At 45.7% G+C, this 16,700-nt stretch overlaps 1 protein-coding gene across 2 annotated transcripts in view; it reads left to right on the forward strand.

Annotated features, from left to right (window-relative positions):
* The window catches only part of SORL1 (sortilin related receptor 1), a 169,617-nt gene extending 153,265 nt beyond the window's left edge, over window positions 1-16,352 (forward strand). The window contains exons 42-48 of one of the 2 annotated variants that reach the window (NM_001192757.2): window positions 327-446; window positions 1,406-1,570; window positions 2,852-3,026; window positions 4,033-4,139; window positions 7,746-7,938; window positions 10,710-10,922; window positions 12,291-16,351. In NM_001192757.2, coding sequence (NP_001179686.2) covers window positions 327-446; window positions 1,406-1,570; window positions 2,852-3,026; window positions 4,033-4,139; window positions 7,746-7,938; window positions 10,710-10,922; window positions 12,291-12,358 — 1,041 coding nt within the window. In that variant the 3' untranslated portion in view covers window positions 12,359-16,351. Of the gene's footprint in view, window positions 1-326; window positions 447-1,405; window positions 1,571-2,851; window positions 3,027-4,032; window positions 4,140-7,745; window positions 7,939-10,709; window positions 10,923-12,290 lie in introns of both variants that reach the window. The other variant, XM_059874783.1, reaches the window with a different exon arrangement.
* Window positions 16,353-16,700: the final 348 nt, after the last annotated feature.

Raw genomic sequence — 16,700 nt, forward strand, 5'->3', positions numbered from 1 at the left:
GCTTATCGTGCAGTCTTCTAGTATAGCTTCCAGGAGTTTCGTATTTACAACTTGTTATTTATAAATCTGTTTTTCTTCTTTGCCTGGCTTTACTCAAGAAAGCGAGCTCTGAGGACAGAGACCACATCTTATTTATCTTCGTAGGTGGGAAGCCACTGCCTGGCCCAGGGTGCCTTCTCTGTAAACGCTGATGAAATAGATGCCGAGTGAAGACTTCTTTGTGCGCTCATGTGGAGTGGTTCCCAGGGTCTTAAATCAGGGCTTTCATGGGAGTGAGGTCACCGGCCGTTGAACTGGTGCCCTTTTCTGATCTCTCCTTTTACCAGGTTTACGGTATCTTCTATGCCACGTCCTTTCTTGACCTCTATCGCAATCCCAAGAGCTTGACTACTTCGCAGCACAACAGAACAGTCCTTGTCAGTGGAGATGAGCAATATTTGTTTCTGGTAAGTTTCCTAATGCCAGGAACACAGAGGAATGTTTTATTTTTTGAGGATGTCTTAATTGCTGGGCTCCAAGCTCAGACCTAGGACCTGGGGAGCTGGAGATGCGGATTCCAGGATCCGTGTGTGTGTGTGTGTGTGTGTGTGTGTGTGTGTGTGTGCATGCACGCACGTGTGTGTGTGTTCAGCGTGAGGGGGTGGGAGGAGGGAAGGAGAGAGATGAGAGGATAGTTCTTCTCCACAAGCATCAGGTTTTTACTTGAAGCACAGAATGAACGGCCACTTAACCATCTGCAGCTCCTTGTGCAGGACTGAGAACTTGGTAAATGGGTCTCAGGAATAGATAAAGCTTGTATCAGATTCCACTTCTAGGAATTTAGCCATGCTTTTACATGTGTGCCAAGGTATATGGAAAATCATGTTTGGACTACTATTACTTGTGAAAACAAAAGATTTGAAACAAACATCTATCGGGAGAAGACTGATTAAAAGTATTACAGCTTATCTTTGAGATGGAATACAGGGCAGTCATCCAACACAAATACAACAAACTAAATGTACTGATTTGGAAAAATTCCCAAGCTGTATTATTAAGTAAAGGAACCAAAGAGCATAATTATGTGTGTAATGGTTTTCCATTTGTGTAAAAAAGTTAAGGGCAATAAGTTATACATGCACACACATGCATAAGCACACACATGTATGTATGTATGTATCTACACGCACACCCTCCCATCCCTGTGTATCTGTGCTTATATTTGCATTGGACATTTCTGGAAGGAAGCATGTAAAATCATTACTAGTACTGCCTGTGGGAAATGGACGAGAGATCTGGGGTAGGTGGGGCTTACCCTGCATCTTTTTGTATGCCTTGAATTTTAATTGTGTACAAGTGTCATTGTCTTGTTGGGGAAAAAATAGTTTGCTGACCACTGCGTGAGTTTGTGTGGTGTTTGTTTCAGGTCCGGGTGGTGGTGCCTTACCAGGGGCCGTCCTCTGACTATGTCGTGGTGAGGATGATCCCGGATAGCCGGCTTCCTCCCCGTCACCTGCACGTGGTCCGTATGGGCAAAACCTCTGCTGTCATCAAGTGGGAATCCCCGTACGATTCTCCAGACCAGGACCTGGTGAGCAGGCCAGGCGTGCTGGCGACCTTGCTTATTCTGGACGTGGTTTGGTTTGGGGGCAGGAAACCGAGGCCTGGTGCGTGGAGCTCAGCAGGAGCTCCCCCCCCCGCCGCCCCGCCATTTCCGCCAAAGACAGGGTCCTCATAGGTATCTCCTCTTTGCTGTCATGTCCTGGCTGCTGTATTGGTTTGTTCCTCCTTTTCTCTGCCTTCGCCAACAGTTGGCCTGTAGGTTAAATCTAGCCCACTGCCTATTTTTCTAAATAAAGTTTTATTAGAACCAAGTTATACCCATTTGTTTACATGTTATCTATGGCTACTTTTATGCTACAAACAAGAGAGCTGAGTAATTGTGGTACATACCATCTAACCTTCAAGGCCTAAGATATTTACTGTCTGAACCTTAATTTAAAAAGTTCGCTGGCCTCTGCCCCAAGAGACGGAGAAGGCAATGGCACCCCAGTCCAGTATTCTTGCCTGGAAAATCCCATGGGCGGAGGAGCCTGGTAGGCTGCAGTCCATGGGGTCGCTAAGAATTGGACACGACTGAGCGACTTCACTTTCACTTTTCACTTTCCTGCATTGGAGAAGGAAAGGGCAACCCACTCCAGTGTTCTTGCCTGAAGAATCCCAGGGACGGGGGAGCCTGGTGGGCTGCTGTCTATGGGGTTGCACAGGGTCAGACACAACTGAAGCGATTTAGCAGTAGCAGCAGCAGCCCTAAGAGAGGGCTCCCTGGTAGCTCAGTGGTAAAGAATCCATTGGCCAGTGCAGAAGGCACGAGTTTGATTCCTGAGTTCAGAAGATCCCCTGGAGAAGGAAATGGCAACCCACTCCAGGATTCTTGCCTGGGAAATCCCATGGACAGAGGATCCTGACGTGCTGCAGTCCTTGGGGTTGCAAGAATCTGATATAACTTGGCAATTAAACAGCTGACCCTAAAAGAAGAATCACTTATTCTAGAAACATCTCCCACTTTCACTTTCCCAGGCTGCTTTGACCTCCATCCCCTCGCCCTCCCTGTCATCCCAGGGCTGGGTGGTTTTCTGGGATCATACTGATAATTCTGTGTGCAGTTCTGTGCATGAATACTTGTTGTAAAGTTGGACCTGACCACCCCAGAGGCTTTCCAAAGAACAGAGTCAGATGTTGTGACCCAGAATATTATTTTGGGGGGTCACAGCCACTGACATACTTCTGTCGCATGGGCCGCCACTGAACTTCAAAGAATAGAAAAGGCCAGGTTTCTGATTACCATTAAGATGTCTTTTTCTTGTCCCAGTTATATGCAATTGCAGTTAAAGATCTAATAAGAAAGAGTGAGAGGAGCTACAAGGTGAAATCCCGCAACAGTACCGTGGAATACACGCTGAACAAGTTGGAGCCTGGAGGGAAATATCACATCATTGTCCAGCTGGGGAACATGAGCAAAGACTCCAGTATCAAAATTACCACGGGTAAGCTGGCGAGAGATTAGAGGCCTTCTCACACAGCAGGGCGCCCCATTGCTGCTAGGACTTCTCGAGGTGTGGCGTTTTCTTTTTTTTTTTCGCTTTTATTTTTTTGAAGACATGGGATTTCCATCAGGACTTGCCCAGGAAGTGCAAAGATGACCCTGCATATCCTGGCTGGGGCAGAGCTGTGCAGGGGTCCCAGGCTCTGGGCTGCAGGTGGTGGCAGGGGCACCGTGGGCAGGATAGTGGCTGTCGTTTTCTATATTCTCTGTCGTGATCTCCCTTCCCCTAACTGGTTTTGACATTTTCAAGAGAGTTAGGAAATGAAACTGACTCTTTGCCCCATAAAGCCAAACATTGCATATGTGTACCTGGACTAAAGTCATCGTGGTTCCTAGGGCAATATCAGATAGAAATGGACAGAGACCAGGAGTTGAGTAATACCTTAAAGGGTGATTTGCTTCCAGCCCTAGGCTGGCTCAGGTCAGGTTCAAGTTCACAGAGCAGGTAGTAAGTGCAGTTATTTGGACAGCAGCAGACGACATCAGGAGTGACAGTATCGGAGGCTGGCAGTGTGGACTGTGGGCCTGCAGCATACTTTGTGGTCATTCCGGAGCTCTGTCTTCGGGCTGAGCTCTCTAGGCCCTCACTGAGCCCCCCTGGAATTTGGGGCAGGAAAGCAGACTGGAACCAGAGCAGAAGTGCTGGCAGGCTTTGAACTAGTCCAGCCTCACCCCATCCGCATTTCTTTTCGACCATCTTTTGGTCTAAGGGCTACTAAATTAGACACCATCCAAATTTCTTGGCTAAAGACATTATAACAGCAAAGTAGATGTCAGAGTGTCTAGAATGTGCTAGGCTCTATACTAAGTGGATATATGTGTTTTTTTTTTCTTCCTTAACTAATTCCTTCAGGGTTAGTGTTATTTCATCAACCTTTGATGGACAAAAAAGCAGAGACTCACGTGTATAGCCGCTAACTGTCTCCTACTTCATCTTTCATTTTCAGTTTCATTATTAGCACCTGATGCCTTAAAAATCATCACAGAAAATGACCACGTCCTTCTGTTTTGGAAAAGCCTAGCTTTGAAAGAAAAGTATTTTAATGAAAGCAGGGTAAGTTCCTCCCTCCTTTTCAATGGCTTTGGAAATCTAATTGAAATGCCATTTTGGAGATGAGCTCGTTAACAGCCTGCTGGCATAGACGGAGTCAAAAGAAAGAATAGGGCAGGGGAGTGAACGAGAGAATTAGAGGACCATTTTCGATGGGATTGCTAATTAGCCAAATGTTTATACTGCCCATTAAAGATGCGAATCTCTGCACAAAGCACTTTTCAGTCGTGAACTGGTCGTCCCCTGAAAGACGGGGAAATGGGCTGGAGTCCTCACTGTGCTTCCTAGGGCTTGACTGGGACTCAGCACCGGCACCCAGGGCCCATCTCTCCCAGATAGTCTGAGGGCAGGGTTATGGTATGGCTTCAGTAGAGGGGAACTGAGCTGTGCTGCCAACCTCGTCAGTTTCTTTCCAGTGAACAGGAAGTGCTCGAAGATAGTCTGTTGACATACGAAAAACATCGTGTTTTGTTATTAGCAGGCCAATTACTATATTCGCAGCAGGAGATAGGAGGAGGCGTGTGGCACCTGGAAACAGATTTGCCACCCAAGGGTCTTGAATGAAGCTGGTTGGCTCCATTGTGAGCAGGGCATGAGCTAAATAGAGACACAATAAAAATCAACAACGGCTTTTTTGGGGTATGATGTCCGCAAAGACCCCAACGGCTTTAAATCATCACAGTGTAATGCCAGAAGCAAAGAGAAATTAAATGTGAAAATTCTTCACAACTCTCACAACGGTGACGTATAAATGGTTAATATATATAAGTATAAAGAAGGCTTTCAAACAAATTCAAAACAGAAATACGACCCTTGAAAAATGCAGAGTTGAGCTGTGCACGTCCACAGATAGCCTACAGTACAGTAAGTCCCCTCCCGTGAACCTTCAGATTGTGAACTTGCAAAGATGCAAGCGTGGGTTCACACGTCCAGTCACGTAAGTTCGTTCACGTGTCTGGCCTGGTTGTCACGTGTGCGTCCTCTGCAAGAGGTTGTGCTTTTGTGTACTTTACAGTTCTGTATAGAGTGGGCTTCGCTGGTGGCTCAGATGGTAAAGAATCTGCCTGCAATGCAAGGGACCCAGGTTCAACCCCTGGGTCAGAAAGATCCCTTGGAGAAGAGAATTGGTACCCACTCCAGTATTCTTGCCTGGAGAATTCCATGGACTGAGAAGGCTGGCAGGCTACAGTCATTGGGGTCGCAGAGTCAGACACGACTCAGTGACTAACACTTTCACTTTTCACTGTGTAGAGTACAGTAGTACAGCATCTTTATTTCCAGCCCAGGATGTCCAGATGTGGATGGTTTAGTTGCCAAGTTGTGTCTGACTCTTTGTGACCCCGTGGACTGTAGCCCACCAGGCTCCTTTGTCCATGAGATTTCCCAGGCAAGAATACTAGAGTGGTTGCCATTTCCTTCTCCAGGGGATCTTTTCCACCCAGGGACTGAACCCAGACCACTTGCATTGCAGGCAGATTGTTCACTGACTGAGCCACCAGGGAAGCCCTGGAATGGCCAGAAGGAAGCGTAAAAGTAGTGATATAGAGCCAGTTGTGTTAGTCGGGTACCTAGGCTAACTTTGTTGAACTTAATGAACAAATTGGACTTACAGATGCACTCTCTGAATAGAACTCGTTCATGTGTAGGGGACTTAATATACCAGACAATCTGCAGATAGTTGGATCCAAAGATGCAGAACCACAAATCCAGAGGATACACTCTAAGTCATTCTCAGATTTTTGAGGGTCAGAGCCACAGCTGCCACATTGTTCAAGGGTCAACTTATTTTCATTTTGAATAAGGTACAGGTAACAAAAGTTTCAAGCAACAGTGAGCAAAAGGAAATAGTTTCAGCCCCACTAGAAATCTAAACAGCAAAGATACAGCACTTTCACATGACACTGACAAAAGTTTTGGGGAGGGATAGTACCAGTTAAGCGGAGAAGGCAATGGCACCCCACTCCAGTACTCTTGCCTGGAAAATCCCATGGGCGGAGGAGACTGGTGGGCTGCAGTCCATGGGGTCGCTAAGAGTCGGGCACGACTGAGCGACTTCACTTTCACGCATTGGAGAAGGAAATGGCAACCCACTCCAGTGTTCTTGCCTGGAGAATCCCAGGGACGGGGGAGCCTGGTGGGGTGCCGTCTGTGGGGTCGCACAGAGTTGGACACGACTGAAGGGGCTTAGCATCAGCAGCAGCAGCAGCAGTACCAGTAAGAGAGTCATACCTGGAAAGAGGAGCCCCCTGGGAGAATGTATGGGCTCCACCTTCTGTAAGGCCCTTACAGTAGGTATCAGAAACATTGAAAATGTGACATCCTTTGATCCAGTAATTCTTCTAGGATTTTACTCTAAGGAAACAAATGTGCACAAAGAATTTTATTTATGACAGTAATTAAGAAGAGACACCCTAATGCCCACCAGAAAAGGATCAGTCCAGTAAATTTTGGGTGGCTAGCATTTGTATCATTTTCCATTTTTTAAAATACCTTTATGTGTTTTGCAAATGTCCTATATCACATATATGTTAGAAGATAATAAATGCTAGTTACTAGTTTCTAAACAAGGATGTAGGAGTGGGGACTCCAGGCAGGTGGTCCAGGACACCCAGTTGGCATCAGGGTGGCAGGAGCCCAGCTTTATAAAGGTTGGGCTTGCAGTCAGTATTCCATTCCCATCGGAGGGATCTGGCCTAAGCTGGATGAGTCCTTCTTTCTGCTACCTGACTTGGAGTTCAAAGAAGGTGCAGGTCAACAGGACAAGAACCAGGAGATCATGATTATGCCGTGGGGCCCAATATGTGAGTAGAGATAGAGAGGAGAAGGGGTTTTACAGGGACAGAGGGGTGCCGGTAGCTCTGACGCTGGAAAACTTGGAGATTGACCTAGAAGTCTGGAAGTCAGTCCTGATCCCAGCCAGCATGCTGGGTTCGGGCTGTTCCAAGAGGGACTTTTCCAGCACAGGAGCCAAGGACTCACGCTGAGCCAGCCTAAGTAGGAGGCTTATTCCATACTCCCCCAGTGAATAGATCTGAGCTGCTGCAGTGCTGCTGGGTTCAAGGCCAGGCTGGACTGGGGCTAAGATCATCTTGGAAGAGTCGGAAAGAAAGGAGATAGGAAGTGAACTGGCAGCTGACAGGGGAGTTCCCACAGGCTGTTTGAAGGAGCAATGTCTCATTTTCACTATTGCAAATTCCTTTTTTTTTTTTTAACCTCATGGCTGAAATCCACTGCTACCTGGATTAGTCCAATCCCATTACAGTGAATTGTTGCTTTAATTATATGGATTCTTTGTGGCATTTAAACATTCCTGGAGATGAGTGAACCAACCAGAACTTTGAAAAATCAGTGTTTGTTAAAATGACTTTTGTTTTTCCACTTCTGCTGTGTGGCTCAGAAGCAGATGTGGTAGTTATTTGAGACTTTGGGGATGAGAAAATGCCTATTTTCTGAATCTAATCTCAGTTATAATATATAAAAAACTGGTACGGTGCTTTAACATCTATCAGTCCCTGCAGGAAGGAGCTCATATAAAGTTGTAACCCATAACAGAAGCTGTCGGCTTCCTTGCTTAACTTCCTGAGCAGTCCCTCCTGTGTTTGTTTTCAGGGCTACGAGATACACATGTTTGATAGTGTCATGAATATCTCAGCTTACCTTGGGAATACTACGGACAATTTCTTTAAAATTTCCAACCTGAAACTGGGTCATAATTATACTTTCACTGTCCAAGCACGATGTCTTTTCGGCAGCCAGATCTGTGGGGAGCCTGCAGTCCTGCTTTATGATGAGTTGGGGTCTGGTAAGTCACTGTTGCTGCCATTTTCCGGGAAATATATCAAGGATGTAGCGTGGTTTGATGAACATGTGCATGCGTGCTCAGTCGCTTCAGTCATATCAGACTCTTTGCAAGCCTGTGGACTATAGCCTTCCAGGCTCCTCAGTCCATGGCATTCTCCAGGCAAAAATACTGGAGTGGGTTTCCATGTCCTCCTCCAGGGGATCTTCCTGACCCGGGGATTGAACCCGCATCTCATGTCTCCTGCATTGGCAGGTGGGTTCTTTACTCCTAGAGCCACCTGGGAAACCCTTGATGAACATGTGTCTTTCTAAAAATGCATGTGAAATATTCTTGCAGTGCTAAAGAAAATCGTTTATGCATCAGCTTAATCAGGCATTGATTTATTTAACAAATCCTTCCTTAGTCAGGCATGGTGTGAGGTGCTAGGGTTACAAGGTGACCATATTCTGAATGTAAGTCAGAAGAAAGGAAATGTTTTGTTTAAAAAGGAGATTCTGTTTGAGAAGCCGTAGCCTAATGAGTTTTGTTTTTATTTTCTGGAGGACCTTTCAGAGCCTCTAGTATGCTAATATTCCCCATGATTTTGCAAGTCAATAGATTATCTCATCACAGCCTCACTGACTTCCCAGCCTTCCCTCCATCTTTGCCGTCACCCTCAGATCACATCTTGAGGTCAGTCTGGGATCTCTGTCTTCTGGACCCTGACAGACAGCAGTGTGGGGCCATGCTTATGACGAGGAGGAGGAACCTCCCATTTACACAGAAATTCTGCTCAGGTCGTAATAGCTTACCCAGGATTTCAACAAATGTTTTGCCACTGGTCTGTTTAGTTACATTTACTCCCAGTCAACAACCAACCAGTGCTTAAGCTCAGAATCTTATGTTAGACCTCTTGTCTGTTCCATCACCCTTCCCGGGGTGGCTTCTAGTGGAATAACCTATCCTTGGCATCTCTCTAAAAGAGGGAGAGCTTGGGACTTTCCTAGTGATGCAGTGGAGGGGAAGCCGCCTGACTGTGCAGGGGACGCAGGTTCCATCCCTGGGCCAGGAAGATTCCACATGCTGAGAAACAGCTAAGTCCATGTACCACACACAGCTGCTGAGCCCGCCCTCTAGAGCCCGAGCGATGCAACTGCTAAAGCCTGTGTGCCTAGAGCCCATGCACCGCGACACGAGAAGCCACTGCAGTAAGAAACCCACCTACTGCAACTGGAAAATAGCCCCTGCTCTCCACAGCTAGAGGAAGCCCATGCACAGCAATAGAGGCCCAGCGGGGCCAAAAATAAAAAATAAATAAAAATTTAAAAAGGAAACCTGGTACATCGCATCCCTTTGGAGAATTGTAGCCCGTTCGCAGTTCTGTAAAGTTCCTACACAAAACAACCAACCAAACTCCTGTCTTAGTGTGTCTTAAGCAGAGCCTCCTTTTTAAGTAAAACCAAGTAGCCACCTGTGAAATAGACTTTGGGGAAAACTGCCGTGAGGACATGTGCCAGCAGGATTGTCAGGTGGGAGAGTTGCTCGGGTAGACATTTCCTTGGACCACATCCTGCCCTGTGATGTTCACATCCCCTTGAAGGTGGGTGGGGGTGGGAACGAGCTCCATTTCTGTCACCTCCGCCATGCTGGCTTCCTCTTGACTGCTCCAGCCCAGAGCTTTCCCCCTGGTTACCACTTCACAGTTGAGATTAGGTTGGGACACGTGACTGAGATTGGGGAGAGTTTTGTCTAGTAAAGTCAATAGTGAAGGAAATGAAAGACGGATATTGAATTGTTATATCAGGCTTGCAGGAAATGGCTATTCTCTGACTCATCTTTATGGGGACCTGTTGTGATGAATCCCTGTGTAACTACTGAACTTTCCCCATGAGGAGGAGGCCTAGCCCCATCTCCTCACCCTGCACCAGGGAACAGCGTCAAGGCTAATGAGGCTTCTCATGGAGACCAAGGATGTCCACTTTGCTTCCTTAGCTAAAACTGACTTATATGACTGTGTTCCTGCTGCAGGCTCAGACTTTCCCCAGGATTTCTGCTGTGCAAAGTCCGCCCTTTCCAGAAAAACTGGCACAAACCCAACAGAGTCCTGTTGCTACAACCGTATCAGTACATCATGATAAAGCTAGTATTTGTTGAAGACAATGGGAAGGGAATATCACTGATAGGTTATAGACACCCAAAAGGCTTTGCAGAGAGCTTTTAAAAAATGTTAAACGTATATGGAAAGATTCCCTCTTTCTCTTTTAAGTAAAAAATAAACCTCATAAAACTTCACGAGCTGTTAAGTCAGTATTGCAGTAAAGGAATCTCGTTTGTATCACTTAATGGAGCTTCAGGTAATTGCAGTTCAGAGTGACTTTGGTGCCAAGTAGGGGGAAATAATTGCAATCTCGTTAATTAGTGGTCTGATTTCACATCCTCTTATGTAAGGCAAGCAAGTGGTCTTAAGTAATAATGCTAATGAAATCAGTGTTGATACCCCAACAAAGGTCTCCCTTCCAAGAGATTATCTAAATAACCAACGAGGCAGTGATTAGGAGCCTGATGTAATTACCGTATTTGCACGCGTGAGGCCTGTCCTCCATCAGCTCGTGGTGAGGAGTTGGGAAACATTCGGGTGTCACATGCAGGAACGTGCCACATGGGACAGGCGAGTCGGGGAGCTGCTGCAGACTCTTCAGCATCATTTGGGTGGCTAGGGTGGCGAGGGGTTACCTGGTCCTTTCTCCTGCCCTCCCATGGGAGCCCTATGGGTTGGTGTCTTGCTTTGGCAGGTGGCGATGCATCAACGATCCAGGCTGCCAGATCCACTGACGTAGCTGCCGTGGTAGTCCCCATCTTGTTCCTGATCCTGCTGAGCCTGGGTGTCGGATTCGCCATCCTATACACAAAGCATCGGAGGCTGCAGAACAGCTTCACGGCTTTCGCCAACAGCCACTACAGTTCCAGGCTGGGCTCGGCCATCTTCTCCTCGGGGGATGACCTGGGTGAGTGGGGCAGGGTGCAAGGTTCTCCCTCCTGGGGCAGACCCCACAAGGCCAGGGGCTTGCTGAGGAATTGCCTACCTTGAGCTCATCTTTTGATGCTAGCAGAGTTCTTCATTAACCGATAATCCCACTGCTTTGGGGTGAATCAGTTGGAGCCCTTTACTTTGTAGTTGCTTCTAAATTAAAATACCAGTCCCCTGTTCAGTGGGGTGGCTGAACGCAGTGGCTCAGTGGTAAAGAATGCATCTGCCAATGCAGGAGATGTGGGTTTGATCCCTGGTCTGGGACGATCCCCTGGAGAAGGAAATGGCAACCCACTCCAGTATTCTTGCCTGGGAAAGCCCATGGACAGAGGAGACTGGTGGGCTTACAGCCCATGGGGTCACAAAAGAGTTGGACACAACTGAGCAACTGAACAAAACTGTTTGATAGCATGCCCAGGGAGTTCTGTCAAAGAACAGGTGGGAGCTTGCCTTGTACACAAAGGGTGGGTGGACCCTGCCTGGGCTTTGGGTGTTTCCAAAGTGGCAGCAGATTCTCAAGAATTTCCGACCCCTCTCATCCCTCACGGTTGGAGGTCTGACATCTTTGGAGATGTTTGTCTTGACTGACAAAAAGCAATGCTTTCTTCATTGGTCTCTGTCTAAATGACCCTTCCCATCATGCTGTTTCTCTGTCCTGTGGCTAGCACAACCTCGCTGGCCGTTCTTCTTTTATGTATTGGTGGTATATGACCTGGGGAAGAGAAGGAAATGTCCCCGTTCTTATATAAATGTATGCGTGCTCAAATTCCAAAACGCTCATGGAGGGAGTAAACTACTTGATAAATACAATTAACTCATTACTGACCGGGGGATTTTTGCAAAACGAATGCCTGTGACCGGCAGTTTTTATTTTGGCCAGCCAAAGATTAATTCTGGTTATTTCTTTGTGAGTTACTACAATTAACAGGTATACCTGACACACCTGTAAAGCCCAAAGGAGCTTTTCGGCCAACCCGGCGTGTATGATACACACGGTGATTTTCACCATGCTAGCATAGGGTGCGGATAACTCAAACTGGGCACCTAAGCCACCCATTGGAATTTGGGATGGATAATAAGATCCCTCCTCTTTAAACTTATTTTCCTTTTTTGGTTAAGTTCAAGCTACCATGAAAAGAAGGTTGGCCACCTGTTGATGGGGGGCAGGTGACCCAAGAATGTCAGAAGCTGGGCTGGTTTCAGCACTGATTCTTGTGCCTGGCTGGTTCTGCTGCTGCCGTTTCTAGCTGGGCCTTGTGATGTAGGGATGGGGGTCAGTAGTGGGAGGTGGGGGTCACGCAGAAGTGCCCCAGAACTCACCAAAGACTGACTGTCTTGCCTTTAGGGGAGGACGACGAAGATGCTCCGATGATAACTGGATTTTCCGACGACGTCCCCATGGTGATAGCCTGAAAGAGCTTTCCTCACTAGAAACCAAATGTTGTAAATATTTTATTTGATAAAGATAGTTGATGGTTTATTTTAAAAGATGCACTTTGAGTTGCAATATGTTATTTTTATATGGGCCAAAAACAAAACAAAAAAACAAAAAAAAAGGAAAGAAAGGAATGAATAAACTTTGTCGTAATCAACTGTGAACTTCAAACCAGGTTGATTTTAGTAATGAAATTGCTTTGATTTGATATTAATATAGTCTTACAGGGCTGTGCTTACTGGGCATGCTTTTAAGTCTATGAGATAATTTTGGTTCAATAAATTGGCCATTCTTTTTATTTTTCTAAGATGCAGAAATGTATTTAATAAAGATTTCAAGAGAGAGTGATGGGTAGAACCCCTCCTCCTCGAAAGTAAGCTCAAATTTAAATTTTTGTTTGCAGGTAGTTTATACGAAAGTGTTTGAGTGTACGAAGGGGGGACATTTCTTTTATTTTGTTAATTTATTGGGACTCTGTGTAGGGCCAGGCTTCAGTGGTCATCTGACACCACAAAATTTATGAGCAGCCCCGCCTGCAGGGTTGGACGATGAGGAACAGAAGCAGTCTTTTTGCCATTCCGGAAACAATCCATTTTTATTCGCTCGTGTGTCACACGACGGTGTTTGGCAGAAGAGCCTGTTGAGTCATTGCTCCATTTCCGCTAAACAGAGCTGTAGCTTGGGAAGCCCTGCAAGCCGCGCTTCTTTGCTTATGCTAATGGATGGACTCTCGCTGCACACACCTCTGTGCAAGACACAGCTTTCACAGCTACAAAATGATAACACTGCTGTATTCTACACTGGTATCATTGTCATTGCAAAAAATTACTCTGGCTGTGGGAGAGAATTCTAGATCTGTGCCATGATAGCTACACTGGCAGATATAGTACCTAATTTTTCCTTTTGGGGGGGGTTTATTTTATTTTATTTTGGTTTGCTTTTATTTACCAAATCTCAAATGGAAAGTTTTATGTTTGTGTTGAGGTGGCCACTTACTGCCCTTAAAAATCCACACTGATATATGCAGTCACTTTGAATTGGGTCAGTGCCTTCTCGCTCTTTTTTTTTTTTTAATTCTCTTCTTCCACCTCCCTCGCCTGTACCCCTGCCCAATTTTAAGAGAAAATGCTATGCACTGTTACAGGAGATGTGTAAATTCGAGACCATTCAATCTAGCTCACAGTAGCAGCAGTGCTAGAATTGATGTTCTTTGTAAGATAAGCTGTGCTGTATCCTTCTGTCTTTCAATGCCTCCCCTGTATTCAAACCATGGCCTCTTGGTAGGTATGTGAGATCCAGTGGGGACTGATGCCCACTCTTGAGACCTACTGTTGTCAGCCCCAGTGTGTGGCATTGTTGTGATGCCTACTGTATGCACCTCACTGCAGAAGTTCTTCCCAGCTGAGAAGCAGTGAGCTCTGGGGCTATCTATTCCAAAGTCATGCTTTGGCATAGTGTCCCTCACCTGCAGACTTTGTCAAAACCCTGTCTCCTCTTTGATGCAACACATCATCCTCTCGCAAGTCTTTGCTTTCTTTTAACCAAGAGTATCATTCTTGGCTGATAACATAGTTTTATTCTACCTGGGGAGTGTTTGGGAAACAAAGAGCCAATTAAAGTGTTTTTAGTTAAAAAATTTTTTATTTGTGTATATATATGTTTTGCTTGAGGAGTATTTTCAACTGTAGATATTAGGATGTTGCGAATGGTGGTAAATGACTAGCCTTCTTCCAGCATGATTTCCTTCTCTTTCCTGTGTTATGTTTTGAAAGACTGGAATTTCTTTGGCTTTATCTTGTGTCTTGCCTTGGAGTTTCGTTCAAAACTCTGAGCCCTACCACCTTCCCTTTTAAATAAGCACTTTAAGTAACTGAAAGATGAATGATCTCGTGGGAGGCAAGTCATTTAATCGAACCAGTAGAAAGTCTATTTTCTTGTTTTTCTTTCCCTGCCAAATTTGGGGGGCATTTGTGAAAGCTGATATCAAAGGCGCTGAGATTTTATATTTAGTTCTTCCATAGGCAAGCCTTTCTACCGAGCACATGTCTCCAGTTGGCAGCTTGAGATATTTCTGAGCGTCCGCGTCTTGTTCCCAGTGCCTGCCAATGCTTAGTGCACCGTACTGTATAGACTGGCCATCACCCCTCTCCTTGGAAAACGCCACTGGGCTGTTTGAGAACAAGCAGCCTTTTAGGGCTAGAGTATTTTCTATAAACAGAAGAGCTAAGTTCCCGAAGACTAAGCTAGACAGATGCAGCTATGTGTAAATTGTATATTTTTATGAACTACTGAAGCACGCACCGTCACCTCGCTCTGCGTAGCTTTGTGAGGTTTTGATGTATATAAGCCGCCTGTGAGAGTCCCGAGGTGGGAGGGACAAGAGGACATGAGAGCAGAGACTCCGTGGAGCCTTTGAAGGTGACCGGATAACTGTCTTCACTGTGACCAATTGGAGCCCCTGAAGAAGGGGCTTTCATACCTCGTTGGAGACGCCACCTCCAGAGTTCACACTGCACAGGATAAAAGGCTTTATTTTCTCCCAGGATGCAGTAGAATGTCAGAAGCCCACGTCCACATGGACGACAGTGGACCGCCAGTGCACCGCTGTAGTATGGCGGGCAGGGCGACTGTATACAGATTTTCTCTGGAAGCCAGTTTTGCCCCTGGATGGATTGACTGCCCCTCGAGCCTTAGGAGATGTGGGTCTGTGTGGATGAAATAACAGAGAGGAGAGTCCTGCAGAGGAGTCCAGGGAGAAGCCACGCCTATGCAGAACCTTTTCCAGACAGGTGAGATGCTCCCATGACTGCTGGCTGCCCTGGCCAGCTGGGTGTATAGTTAAGAAGTTGGGTAACTGGTTGAAACTTCTGGTTTGGGGAAGAGGGTACATGTATGTTAGTACTGTGGGATATTTTAGGGGGACACATGGGGGACACAGCTGCATGTTCATGTGTGACCCACTAGATGAAGCTCTGCTTCAACCATGTAAGGACATTTGGGGAGGAAGACTGGAGAACCCTTCCTCTGAGTATTCACCCAGCGGTCACTCTCCATCTAGTGAGATCATGTTCTCAGCACTTCCCTAAGGGCAGAAACCCCATCCTGTCAGGATAGGTTGGTCACTTTCCCACTAAGAATGTCATGGTGAATCCCTGAGATGTTTCTCTTCTTTGCAGAGTTGGGGGGGGGGGTCCCTCCGAGAAGAGACCCAGGCAAGTCAGCAAACTGGATGCCACCTCCATATTGATTTTAGGAATTGACTCTGAATAAAACTCTGTGCAGAATCTCCACTCATGTGGGGATAGTATCATGACATTGCTATTGCATTATTTTTCTTGAAGTGTGTGCTGTCTTTCAGGTACAATTTTTGTGTAATTAAAGCCAGTGCATTAAGTTTATATAGACTACTTTCTATGCAAGTCTGCGGTAGGAGCAGATAGCAAGAGATTGTGTGTGCTGTTGGGTACACAGATGATAAGCGTGTTTTCAGAAGGGGTACCCCCAATGAACACGGTTTGAGAGAGGATGGGTTGTGTGTATGTTTCTGCCCACTAACTTTGAGCAGCCATATTTTGAATTAAATCATCAGAGCCAAGTAACCCGAGAATGGTATTAGTTTCCTATGTAATAGCTAAAATGGAACAAATATGAATGCTGAAATGTAACATTGTTCTCCAACATTCCATGTCATTTCTCACTTAAAACCTCGTTATGAATTATTAGAACCTTTAGGCAAAAATCAAAAGTATTTGCAGCAAAATAAAGGCCTACTCTGCTCTTCAAGTGAAGCACTGTATACTTGTTTCTCTCCAAAGTGAAATTAGATATTTATGATTTCAGTTGCCTTGATAAGTTTCCGAATCACTGGTTTATGCTGAAGATTTTACTCTATTGTCACACAGTCTTAAGATCATTTTTGTCTCAATGTCAACTTTTTTCACTGAATAAAAATTTAACTGGGTCAAGAAAACACTTCTTTGAAAATCCGCTCTCTTCGCGTCTCGAGTTGTTCTTTGGAGTGCAGTGAAGATGGTTAATATGGTCTCCAAACACCATTTGATTTGTCATGTTTTAAAAGCATGTTTATTTTATAGATGAGAGAACACTAAGACCTGGAATAATTTTGTTATTAACAAGCTGGTTCTCAGATGGTGGATCCTTGAAGAACATGATGTCTTTGCGGTGGCTGAGGTGGGGGGAGACATGATGGCTGTTTTGAAGTAAATAAAATTGTTCCACAGGGATAAAGACTAATGTGGCTCCCTTAAAGCCATAACTACGTTTCCTAGAGATGATTTGCTAAGAGGGCAATTTTCAAAT

Source organism: Bos taurus, chromosome 15, assembly GCF_002263795.3.
Source record: "Bos taurus isolate L1 Dominette 01449 registration number 42190680 breed Hereford chromosome 15, ARS-UCD2.0, whole genome shotgun sequence".
Taxonomy (NCBI): Eukaryota; Metazoa; Chordata; class Mammalia; order Artiodactyla; family Bovidae; genus Bos; species Bos taurus.